The following is a 12791-nucleotide window of genomic DNA, read 5'->3' on the forward strand; positions in this document are numbered from 1 at the left end:
ATATAATGTTACATCCCAGAGTTGTGTTGCTTGTGTTGATCACCGTACCTGCTTGCTCCATGATGGTGTTGGCGGTATAAAGAACATTTCTAAAGAAACAGCTCCCATGGATCCATGGAGATGAAGTAGAACAACCTTTCAGATTTGGGATTTTGCTATTTAATTGGATCCACACGGAGAAGAATTATTCTCAATGGTCATGACCAGCATAGGCAAAGAACCTGGCTGTATATTAGTCTATGCAATTGCGCAATAAACGTAAATACTCTTCTATAAATATCTTCATTACAAGCAATACCTGCTACCGTAAATGTGAATCTCACCCACACACTTTTATTAACATAAAACACATTTCTGTGGAACCACTAAATATTTAGTCATTATCTACTAAATACATTTTATATTACATTTTTTTACATTTGTACAATATTCATTTAGAAAAATATATAAAAGTTAGGTGCAGTGGATCCAAATTGTTATGATAGCGTGGCCCCACATCAGCAATAAATAAAAGCTAGGAGAAAATATCTTGGCAAGAGCATTGTTTTTGAACATTGGAACTCTGAGTGCATGTTCACACCTACTTTCATTGAATTAATGGGCACTGTGCATCATCTCAAGTCCAAAAACATTTTTAAAAATGGAAGCTGTTTTTTTAAAAATCATTACTTTGTTAGTTTCCTTAATTTGTGTGTGTGTGCACATGTTGTTACCAATCTTCATGTTTTTTTGTCATGGGTCAGGTCACATATGTGTCTTCAAGAATGTTACATGAAATGCTTTCACATGTTCTGGAGAATTGCAGATCATCCAGTTTTTAAGATGTTGAACCCTACAGCAGAAAGTAAGAATCTAATTGATTTGTAAGCACCATCCACCCCTGTGATCCGAATCCTTCCTCTAGTTCTGTTTCAGCTCTGACAAAAGTCAGAGCAGTTCTTTCCTGATCCCATAGAGTCTGTGTGGAGAGGATAGGAGAAGTACTGTGGAGAAACCAGGAAGGTAGCGGGCTGGGCTGTCAAGTGGATGGTGTGGGTGGATGTGTAAGGTGGGGGTGATGATTGCACCAGGCAGCCAGGCTCTGTTCTGGCGAAGGAGAACCTGCGAATAGAGCCCCCTGTGGAACTGGAGCTGGTGGCGGTGCTGGACTGTCTCGATGGAGTCCTGATGCTGCTGGATGTCAGGATCATTGGCAGTGTCTCCGTCTGGTAGCTGCGCAGGGAGAAGCGGATTGGCTGCTGCGACGTTTGTTTCGGCCTCAGGCACGTGCAGCAATAAACTGCCACCAGTGAGCCCACAATGATAAAGGCAATAAAAATGGAACCCACAATAAGGAAAGGCACGTAGGCAGGCTCTGCAAAGAAAAAAATAGTTTTTTTAAATGAAAAAATAAATAAGTACACCTGTAGCCAAAGAAATCATACCATCAATGTGTAAATTCAAATAATTTCACAGTCATTTATTTTATATAATAAATTGTTCAAATAGTCAGTTATATACTTTGAGTCTGAGTTAATTTAATTGATTAAATAAAATCATTACAATTGCTTGGAACATCTTAAATAGACCAAACCATACCATAAGCTAAAGTGCAGTACAGTGTTAATATAAACATGAGTTCAGTATATAAAAATAGAAATAATAAACAAAACACATTAATTCTTATCCAGTAGTTCACCCTTGATGAAAGGGTAGGGTAAAAGGGAATCTCTTGAAAGTGCAGTGTGCCTATTGCGGAACAGGTAGATTACCTTATCGACAGGATTAATACAGCTGGCTAAAAACCACTAACTTGCGACCATGCATTCCTTGTCGAACAAACATGTGCAAATATTTTGGTGAGAGATTGCATGTGAGCTATAGTGCATATTTCTTATCCGTTAATTAGGTGGCGTAAAGATTTTACAGCTATAGCCTAGTTTTAAATGTAATGCATCATATAGAAAGAATTGCTATGGATGGTAGATGCCCTGGCTGAGTTGTTTTCCCCATCGTTTCCTCCGTACTGAAAAAGTGCTTTATGCATGTGTGCGAGCTAATAATCTCGGCAATACCTGCGGACGAGTCCGTAACCCAAGTGGCAAAAATGATTAAAGTGAGGTGGTGCAAGATAGCGGACTCAGGCTTGGTAGAAGGAAAGATGAATACAATTGCCTGCAGACCATTCATCATGTGGTTAGACTTTTATGGGTTTCAGAATATGATAGTCCGTTATGAGCCTATGAGTGGAATTGACAGGTTGAGTCGTTAGTTCGAGGTCGGAGGTGAGCTCTAAGTTCTTTGACGAATTTCCAACACCTTGATAAAGATCTTGCGTCCGATCGAGAGAAGCAAATCGAAGAGGCCGCCCGACAAGTTCAGGTTCCGTTCATCAAGAAGATTGGGGTCAGTAGAGACCTTTTGAGTAGCATCAAGAGAGGATCAGCAGCACAAGAGATGTAACCATGATTCTCGCTTAAAATTACATAATTTGCAAGGCCCCTCATTTTCTGGGTTGACCACACCGGATTAAAGTCTATCGGACGACCAAGGAACCGTATGTACATAATGTCTATACACACTTGAAGATTGATGGCCTCAGAGAGGTAAGGCTGGGGTCTCCCTATCAGATAGAAGAGATTCAAAGGGACTAGAATGTCTGAGGACTTTAGGGAAGCAATGTCTTGCTGAAATGAGGTTGAGTGCAACTGCATGTTGATTGCCTTCTTCCAGGTCAGAAAAGAGATGAAGTTGGGTGTTAATGCAGGTAGTAAGATTTGGAAAGATGCAACTGCCTTCTGTAGTTGACGATGCCAAGGATTCCCTGGGCTCTGGAAGAGGTCTTTCAGGCAGGTCTTGAGTGAATTCGCTGGTGTTTCAGTATGCTTACATCGTATTTCCAATGTCAGCCTCATAAGTTAGCATTTGATTTGATAGGCCGAATTCCAGGCGGGTTCTAGAACTATGAAGTTGCCTGGGCAGTTGAAAAGCTTTCTTCAGAGCTGAAAACTGTGCATGTTCGAGACTCAGAGCACAGGCCCCAGGAAAAGCCTGGTGCCCATAATGTAGTGCTGGAAGGAGACAGGGATTTATGACTTTCAGATATGGAGCGGCAGAGGCGCTTATTAATTTCTTAACGAGGCAAGTGTGCTCATATGTGATGACTGTGGCTTGCTTTTTTAACGAGCCTAAGTGGACTTAGGGTTTGGAGGTCTCTGAAAACCAATTCCCCAGGTAGTTGTATTTCGGTGCCGTTTTAATAGTCATGGCCCCCATATGCCAGGAAGGAAGTTTCTTATTCTTGAGGTGGCCAAAGTCCATGACTTGATTCTTGTCCTGGTTGATCGTGATATAGTTCTTTTACTTGTATTTGTGGATGCTACTCGGTGTATGTCCACTGTGGTGTGATCCATTATTATGATCTCGTCAGCATATTGGAGGATGTGTAGATGACTGGCCTGGTTGTGGGGGGGCAGACAACGGTTTGTCAAGGCTCTGCCCAGATCTGCTGTTTATAGATTAATGAGCAGAGAAGCAAGGACGCAGCCTTGCTTCAGACTGCCTTGGATGTGAATTTTGGAGGTGACAGCATGTGGCCCTGTCTTCGCACGTACCCATGTGTGTAAGTAAAGAGAGACTATGGCCCCTAGGATATTTGAGGGAATTCAACACGTTTGATTTCCTCCAAAGTGTGGGATGATCGACCTTGACAAAGGCAGTGCTATAATCAATAAAACAGCAGAGAAGTGGTAGTTGTCTTTTTTGGACTGCTTGATGACTTAGGACAGCAAGCGTAGTGATGTTATCTATGTTGATGTTCGGAAGCCTGCCTGGAAAAATGGAGGAACATCGTTGTCCCAAGCCCAGGCCTCTAGATATTGAAATGATAGTCTGGCATATGTTTTTGCTTCTAAATCCAACAAGGCTATCAGACGGTAATTGGATGGCTTTGTTGGGTCTTCTTTCTTGAATATGGGGCACTGGATGGAGCCCCTCCAAGCCTCTGGGACTTGGGCAGAGGAAGGCTTGATTGAATAGGAGAGTTACAACACTTGCCCATTCCTCAGGGGCACATTTGAAGACTCAGGCATGAAGGCCGTTGGGCCCAGACGCCCTTCATTTTTTAGTGCCTTGATGATTTTGCAAACCTAGGCTGGTGTGGTTAAATCATGCTGGTTGCTTGTAGCTGGTTGGTGGCCCCCTGCTCATTTGTGTACCTTGATGCAGTTAGATTGCTAGCGTACAGCGCTGTGACATGAGTCACCCAGGCTCTATCTGTGACTCCATTTTCCCTCGTTGAGTTTGCAGCTTTTAATCTGTTAATGTAGTTCCAGAAGCAGGAGAGAATCCTTTCCTTAAGCATTTGGTGTATCTTTAGCCATTACTTTTTTTCTGAGTCTTTCTTAATTTCCCATACTGTTTTTTTATGTTCTTTGCACAGTTTAATGATGTCCATTGCAGTTTTGATGGTGGGCTTTCATTTGTGAATGTGCAAAGACGTTCTTAACATTCTTAGTGAAGTAATAATAACCTTGTTGTGCTGTTGGTTGGTCTGCTCTCTCTCTGTCGCTGTTGCCTGCAACCCCAAAAGCTTGTAGAGAATCCATAAGGTTAGTGGTCAGTCCACCACACATGTTTTGCATGACACCCAGATTACTGGCAGTGGACACCGAGGTTACCTTGAGAAGTCCCTTGAACACCGCTGAGGTGTCTGTTGGCCTTCATTAAATCCACCTGACGTGTTGTGTTGCTTTGACCCATGTAGAGGAGCCCACTGCATAGTATTTGGGTGCCATGGGAGATTCTAAGTTTAAGGTTAAAGTCAGGGAATTATGATCGCTTTCGCACCTGCTGAGAATCTCTAAGTTAGTGTGATTTCTGAATCGCTAGCGATTCAGAAAGGAAGGTGTAGTTGAAAGTGTGGGGGGTGGGGGGGGGAGCTTAAGGTGGGGAGCCTGAGACTTAAGAGCTTGTTTGGCAGAGATTAATTTGATGGTTTTCAGTAGATTGTTTATTTTTGAACGATCTTAGCTTTACTGTCAGAGATGCTGACATTTCCAAGTCCCTGATGTTGAAGTCACCTGTAGGCAGGACTTCATGTGACGCGTGGTCCAGAAGAATGGCTTCTAGGTATCTACAGAGGTCATCATGTGCACTCTGTTTTGATGCTTTCTGCATGTTGTGGTAGCAGTTCATCAGTAGCAGGGGAGTCTTTTATGATGAATTGTAAGCCCTTTGATTATCGCCCCTTGGACGGCCAGAGAATATTGGTTGAGGGGTGCAACTCCAATCTTGACGTTTTGCATGATGAAGATTGAGAGACCTCCCGAGTGGGCACCCAGGTTTCCTGTAAGCAAATGTTGTCACTTTTATTCAGGAAAGCCGATACTGGTTTACTTGTCAGACTCGACCTCAGGCCCGCCACGTTCCACAACGTGATTATTAACTTGGGCTGGGCTTGAGGAAGGTTTGGGTCTTGGTGGCTAGGAATAATCCACTCGGGAGCCCCTTTGTAAGTTGCCAAACTGATTCCACCAGTCGTGGTGAATTCTATTTATCCTGTACATTACATTTCTTTGGTTGAGGGCACATAATACTTCTAATGAGTTTGCAGCTGTGGATGCACTTGGGAGCCACTCGTGGGTAGGGCCTTGTCCCCCTCTCAGGATGCTTCTGTGCAGCCTGGTGGGCTCCGGTGGCACTAAGACATAGGGATATTTTAGTGGATACATTTTCAACAGCTCAATACCCCAATCCTCAAAGGTGATTGATTCCCTCAGGATAGCCTCTCTGAGCTCAGCTCTTTGCCATGTGGTTTTTGTGGCATACGACGATCCTTTACCTGGAATCTGGGAAAACTTTAGAGCGATTTAGTTCGGCCGAACTCAGGTCCTTCATTGTTGGAGCAGGTGTTGCAAGTTGCCTCTGTTTAGTATATCGTGGGTGCCCTTTGGGATGTAGTGTGGGATAAACATCAATTCACATTGGTCTTTGGTGTCTACGTGTGTGGCTTCCCCAGATCGGAGGAAGAGAGACTTCGACGTCCATTGGCATTGGAAGAAAGGGGGTCTGATTGTGCCTTGGATGTGGCTCGAGTGGTCTGATAGGGACTTGCTTGTTGGAGCGCTTTGGCCCCGGTAGCTTATCAACTGTTGTTGATTATAGCTGGTTATCGTCCCGCTTTGCCTCCAGTCATTGGACAAATAGTCTTGATGTTGATTATGGTAGGTTGCCAGATGCTCTACTCCAGCCAGGTGTGGGGTAGGCCCACTGAATAAGTGGAGCTGTTCCGTGTTGCCTTTCGGCTCCTGTTATATGCTCATTTTAACTGGGTCGCTGGGTAAGGGGGAATGGGGCGATAGATATTTAGGATGTTACTTTCAAGTGTCAGGGGTCTTTGATGAGACATAGTCTGTTAGCTGGGTCGGTGCAACTAAAGTATGTATTAGTCCTCATTTCTGTCGTTTGTGGCCACAGAGCGGTTGTAGATAGTGTCAGTTATATATATCTGATACTTCATTCAGTAAGATTGTTGCCTTAGTTTCTGAAGTTTTTTGCCTGTTAAAGGAATCTGTTTAATAACACTGTGTAACTCATAAAACGGTCTCCGACCAAAATATGATTGCTTGCAACGCCCATGCCATTAATTATTTGAGATACCGGGAAGGAGAACCCATCATTTTAAAATCCCTCCTGTTTTTCTGCTGGTGTCTTCATCTTTTATGGTTAGACTTACAGGTTTGTGCTTTATTCACTGCTACACAGTAAGGTTTTCTGCCTGACCATCTGCAAAAGGGAGTCTAAATTCTAATAAAAGAAAGGTTGCCTTAAAATGACCATACCCTCGGAAAATGAGGTCCTCAGAATATGCCTTGGCAAAGCTAGACACCCAAAGAAACCTCCACTGTAAAAAACCTACTAGATTGAAATAGTTGTTTGCAGTTATTTAAATTTAGTTAATTAAATGTTAAGGTTTAAAATAAAACCAAAAGCAGAAAAAAAATCATTGTTAGACGCATACCAATAAAAGACAAAACGACATTTGAATTTACCATTGTGAAGAGACTTAAAAAAAATACTAAGTAAATGTCATAATTCATTTAAGAAATGCAGGATATAACAAAAGGTTATCCGCATCTTCTCCCTTGTTTAGAATTGTTTGTGACCATAGTTGTAGAGCAGACAGTGCACAGATAAAATGCTTTGCTGATTCTATAGTATGGCCACAAAGATTGCAGGTGTGAAGTTCCGATGCCGACTCTAGCTAAACTACTCATGTGTGGCCTTCATAAAAAAAGCTTTTTCTGTAGAATACACAGGGCGTATTTTTGTCAGTAAGATTGGGGGGTGTGAGCTTCAGATTTCCCAACAATCACGCTGACACATGGGGGTCTATTTATCAGATTCTCATGCAGCGCAGCAGCCAAAAATGCTGCACTGCGTGAGAAGCAGAGAGCAGGAGAGCGCCATAGTTACAGGTCTATGGCACTCTTGTCCCCTCACCCTGGCGTGCACAATCAGGTACCCTTGCACCCCACACAAACCTTTGCACCATTGTGCAAGGATGGCTGCGTGAATCTAGCATAGGTCTTGTACTGGAAGCATACCCTACCAGTACAAAATACAATCATGCTTAGACTAACCTTAAAACATTTCCCACTTTGTATGTGTGCTGTACAGCACAGCAATCATGCAAAGTCGGAAAAGAAAGGAGTAGGGAGAGATTAGAAATTAAAGCATTTCTCCTTCATAGTGCCTATTTGAAATGGGTGTTATTTTTTCATGCTGAATTATGTCTACTTTGTTTTAGTAAATAGAGTTTTGCATCAAAAGTCATGGATGGTTGCATGTGAAAGTCCATGCACATCTGGAATGCCCCCATGGCGCTAAGTAATACAAAGCAGGGCTATGCACTGTTTTACATTACTTTCAAGTGAATTTCTAGCACAAAACAAGCTTTTTTTTAAAAATGTTTTTTTATTAAGCACTGCACCAAGGATATCTGTAACAGGTGTCATGCACATACATTCATAACAAAACAAGCTTTTGCGCTGAAAAGTAAATTGAGAAAAAAATGTTGAGTAGATTGGCATCACTTTTGTGATGAAAACACAGCACACAATCTTAGTAAATATACCCCATAATGTTAACTTACATTATATGACAAGCAGTCCTTAAGGGGCACTAGAAATGAGAGTAATGCGGATTGGTAGGGGGACTAAATGAGAGCATTATATTGTGAAATAACCAACATTTCTTTCATCCTCATTCCAAACAGGGAGGGAGGGTGTATGAGTGTGTGTGCTTTTTCAGTCTGTGTATGTAAATATTCCTGGTAAAATCCGACAGACACCACACCATACCCGACTGAAAGAATTTATGCCCAATTATTTATCACAAAATAGATTTACTAGGGGGGTGTAACACCTCAATTCACCGCCCCAAAAATCTACGCCCCTGAGAATACAGTTTTGATAGCTATCGTGTCAGGGTGCTTTCCAATCAACCGTTTTAAAAATTTTAATATAATCTTACCATTACAGTAAGCTTCACGAAAACGTACCATAGACATTTCCTAGTTATATCTAAACTCACTGTATATATTGAAAGGGATTACTGTGTTTATTTTTAGTTTTAAATATTAATGGAAGCTTGGCGTGACTTCCCTGTTTTTTTTCCTTCAGAGCTGATGCCTCAAAAATGTCTTTGAAAATGCTTTGTAGCAGAAAGTGGGTTCTTTCATCTCTGTTTTCTGAGGCGTCCCTCCCGCCCACCAGGTTCTGTTTGATCTGCGTAGGTGTGCTTTTCCAGGGCTTCAAAGGCACACAAATGTCATATAGGGAAGTCCTAATTAGTACAGATTAGTACATACTGTGACACCCACAACGTGCGATCATTTTAATCTAATTTCTGATTCTATCTACGGTATAAAATGCCACAACAAAGGTATACACCTTCTATTTTGTATTTTTTTTCCTTGTTGCCCTATTACCAAGGAGTGGTGTCATTGAAAAGGTTAACTAACGCAAGTACCTTTTTAGAAGTTTCCCTTCTGAAATTACAGGGACGGCTGTAGAGTTCAGGCTTTGGAGTAGACATATTTTGGAAGCATAGTTAGTATGCCTGCGTAGAGCAGTATATTCAAAATGAATCGAATGCATTGATTATATGACAGACAACTTGATACACCGTGTAGCTTGATGGTGTTCTGTTAAAATGCCAGCATACTGCAAGTCAAGGAAGGACTGTGCATGAAGGTAAGTTGGAGTAAGTTCAATGGGTGAGCAGCAGTGACCTAGCCAGTGTGACTTCTTTCTTGTGGATGTCAGGTGGATCCTGAAAACAGAGGCCCTCATTGCAAGTAGCCCAGAGTAGTAGATGTTTTTTGGTGTCTCCAGGGATGGAATTATCAGGTTCCCAAGTCTGGACCCGAAAGAGCTCCCCCCGAGGATCTCTGTCCTCCTGCAGCCTCTGCACTCCAGACCACCCGAGGGCTGAGAAAAGAAGCCCCATAACACTTAACACCTCCCAGCAGGTGTTAATTGTTTGCAGAGTTGGGACTGTTAAACGGCGAGGGAGGGAGAAATTAGAGATGAAAAAGAAGCTGCAAGAGTAAGACAAAGAGTCAGGGTATATGGGTGGATTAGAACCGTGAGGTAGAATCAAGATTACGCAGCCTTGGTCTTCGGCATCCTTGACCTTACACAGCACCGGCCGCAGGCTTCTGAACAAAACTTAGGGGTCAATTAGGATGGCCTTCTGCACGGTGTTAGGACCGGCCGCCAGAAATGCAGCGGTCCTGCACTGTGAATTAGGATGCGACCGCCACCCTTGCAGTCGCATTCCGCAGTTTAACATTGAGGCGGGTACTGCTTACAGCAGCAACCGCTGCAATGTCAAATTGATATGTTGTGCATTTTTATGCACAGCGTGGCAGGCACCACGGGGTGCCTGCCACCTTGTGCATGGAATAGAGTGGGGTACCATGGGTACCCCCCAAGTGCACCCCCACGCCCCCGGGGGCCCGCAACAGGCCCCCAAAGCAACTCCCCACAGCCTTTCTGCTGCCATGGAAAGGCTTTTCTCCGCACACATCCTTAAATGGATGGCGGTACCTGCTAGGCACTGCCATCATGTTAGCTGCCCAAGTTCGCCTGGCCGGCAATCGGAATGATTGCCGACCGGCGGAAAAGCGGCGGACGCACTTAGCGTCTGCCGCGATACCCCCGCCAGGTAAATGAGGTTACGATGGCCGGCGGTGGCTATCCATCCGCCATCGTAATCAGCCCCTTAGGCTTCAAGCACTTATATTTTTACAAATTTATAGGTGTTCATTATGAACTGTTTTTTCAGTGCTCCTTTATCTAATACTTTATTTGTATATTCATATTGAATGGAGGACACTTGATTGCTGGTATACCAGACGTGTGTTTTCTATAAAGTTGACTGAACCAGCAACCTTCCATGACGGTTAAGGATGCTCTTGCTGAGAGATGGGGAAATACCCTGATGAGAGGCAGGACCTTCTTTCTCTCTGTGACTTTCTCTCCATCTCTCTCTAGCAGGGATAGTTGGGCATTACTTCTGATTTCTTTTGTCCTCCTGACTTCATCTCAACATGCAGATGTTACTCTGGCAAACCATACGGTCATCTAATTTGCGAAGTTCGGGTCCCAGCTTGTTAGTGGCTGCAGCAGTTGTTTTCGTTTCCTGCATTTATGTTGGTGTATTGTGTACTTGTTTGGGAGTGTAATAGGCCTGTGAGGTGCGAATACTAGAAGGATGTAACCTTTCTGCATAACGAATGGATTATTACTAGAGCAGTGTGCTTTTAGGTGAAGTTTATGGCTAGTGCTATAGTTCTTCGTGGGTGTTGCAGTTTAGTGCTGTGATGATTTAGTGCAGGTAGCATAATGGCGTTTTCAAAACACGCAATGACAACGTATGGGGAGAAGGACATTCAAGGTGGACGGTGAGGGAGTGCTGTGGGTGCCACACCGCACCTCGAGAGTGTGTGGTGTTGACACACGGCATTACAAGTGGGATGGCTTTTGATGTGATACTGATGACTCAAAGACAGCAGGTGTAGGGGGTTGTTTCTGGACGGGGACGACGGGAAATGTTTTAATGTGCCCCCTTCTGGTGTTCTTCTAGTTTCAAACAGAAGAAGGAAGAACACCCAAGAAGGTTCTGGTGTGTTCCTGTCAACCCTTTTCATGCAGGCGGTAGACTAGTGCAGGGTTTCCCAAACTGTGGGTTGAACCCACTAGGGGTCATGAGCGGATTTTTGTGGGTCGCAAAAGTATGAGCAATAAATAAAGACGCGTTACATTCTGTGTAGTCTTGTCACACTAGCAGTGATTCAAAGACAGAGGCCGAATGTCAGGCTGCTTTATTCTTTCAACATAAGGATAAGTGTGTACTTTTCTTTCTCTGGCTGCAAAGTGAGAGGAATGTTTGAAGTGAATTGTGTGACAATGTAGGATTATTTTTGTTTTGCAATACACAACAAAATGTAAATGAACTGTATTTATCCAGCAGTAAGGAAAGCAAAAATGTAGCACTTTTTTTGTAATTCTGAAGCATGCTGGAAACAGAAATGTTTAGAGGTTCAAAACAAATCAAGACACTTTACTTGGTGATGCACAAGTGATACATATTCACAGAAACCCGATTCCCACACATTATCAATTGTGTCATGTATTGTTTTACCAGTAAATCTATGTCTGTGCGAATGTAATCGAAAATGTTCTGTCTATAAATGAGAATGTATTGTATTGCATTGCAATTGCATTTATATAGCGCTTACTTCCCCTGACGAGGCGCCGAAGCGCTTTTTCGGCGAGTAGCACGCTACTCTGGGACCCATGGAGGATTAGTGTTGAATTAGTACAGTGAAACATGCAAGTACATTTTAAGTGGCCCTTTGAATGAGAATTACCTTGAGGATGTTCGATGCAACAGAATCTCTTTCATAAGGAATACTTATGTCATGCCAGAACAGCCTACAAAACTTCATGCTGAAGGAGGGTGTGGAGGAGAATTTAGGAACTGATGTTGGTAAAAGCCAGAATGTCTGGGCTGTCTCACCTGTGCTCAGCATTTTTCTGGATGGATTTATTTATTTATTTATGTCCCAATTTATTGTACTTTTTGCATTCGTGCATTTGTCCAATATTGATATTTACATACCAATCATCCTTTCTCATGTCACAAATAGTGGAATTAGATGCTATGCAGGGGCGTAACACAAGGCCCCGCAGCCCCCGCATTGCGGGGGGGCCACGCGAGGGCCACTGGCTCCGGGGTGCCCCCAGGGGCCCCTCACGTAACATGCTGCTTGCGCACACAGTAGTAGGGCTAAGGGCTGGCTGTGACAAAATGAGCAGCGTGGGCCGGCCGGAGATTGAAATGGTGGCGGCGCATGGCGTTGGGGGCCCCGACAGGGCCGGGCCAGGGGGCCCCTGCGAGTCTCAGGCTGACTGGGACTTTCATCTTTTATGGTGCGGGGCGCGGGCCGGCCGGCCGCCGGGGCCCTGGCCGTCAGCAGTGAGTGAGTGACTTCTTGACTACTGTGACTGTGAGGGAAGACGAGGCGGGCGGGCTGGGGGCCCCCGGGCCCGACCACACCGACTCGAGTGTGACAGTCAAGTCCGAATTTCGGGGGGGGGGGGCGGGGCCCGGCCGTCTGTCTGATGCAGGCAGGGGAGGCACCGTGACCGAGGCAAGGCCAGCCAGCAGGGTGGTACACGGCAGTGTGGCAGTGGCAGTGCACGCCACTCTGATGCAAATAAAATTTATATATCCAATGG

The 12791-nt window shown here is 44.1% G+C and overlaps 1 protein-coding gene across 1 annotated transcript in view; it reads right to left on the reverse strand.

Moving 5' to 3' along the window:
* Nucleotides 1-911: 911 nt before the first annotated feature.
* The window catches only part of SHISA3 (shisa family member 3), a 74892-nt gene continuing 63012 nt past the window's right edge, over nt 912-12791 (reverse strand). The window contains exon 2 of the mRNA XM_086949566.1: nt 912-1354. Coding sequence (XP_086805692.1) covers nt 912-1354 — 443 coding nt within the window. The remainder of the gene's footprint in view (nt 1355-12791) is intronic.

This window comes from Lissotriton vulgaris, unplaced genomic scaffold, assembly GCF_964263255.1.
Source record: "Lissotriton vulgaris unplaced genomic scaffold, aLisVul1.2 SCAFFOLD_1706, whole genome shotgun sequence".
NCBI classification, from domain to species: domain Eukaryota; kingdom Metazoa; phylum Chordata; class Amphibia; order Caudata; family Salamandridae; genus Lissotriton; species Lissotriton vulgaris.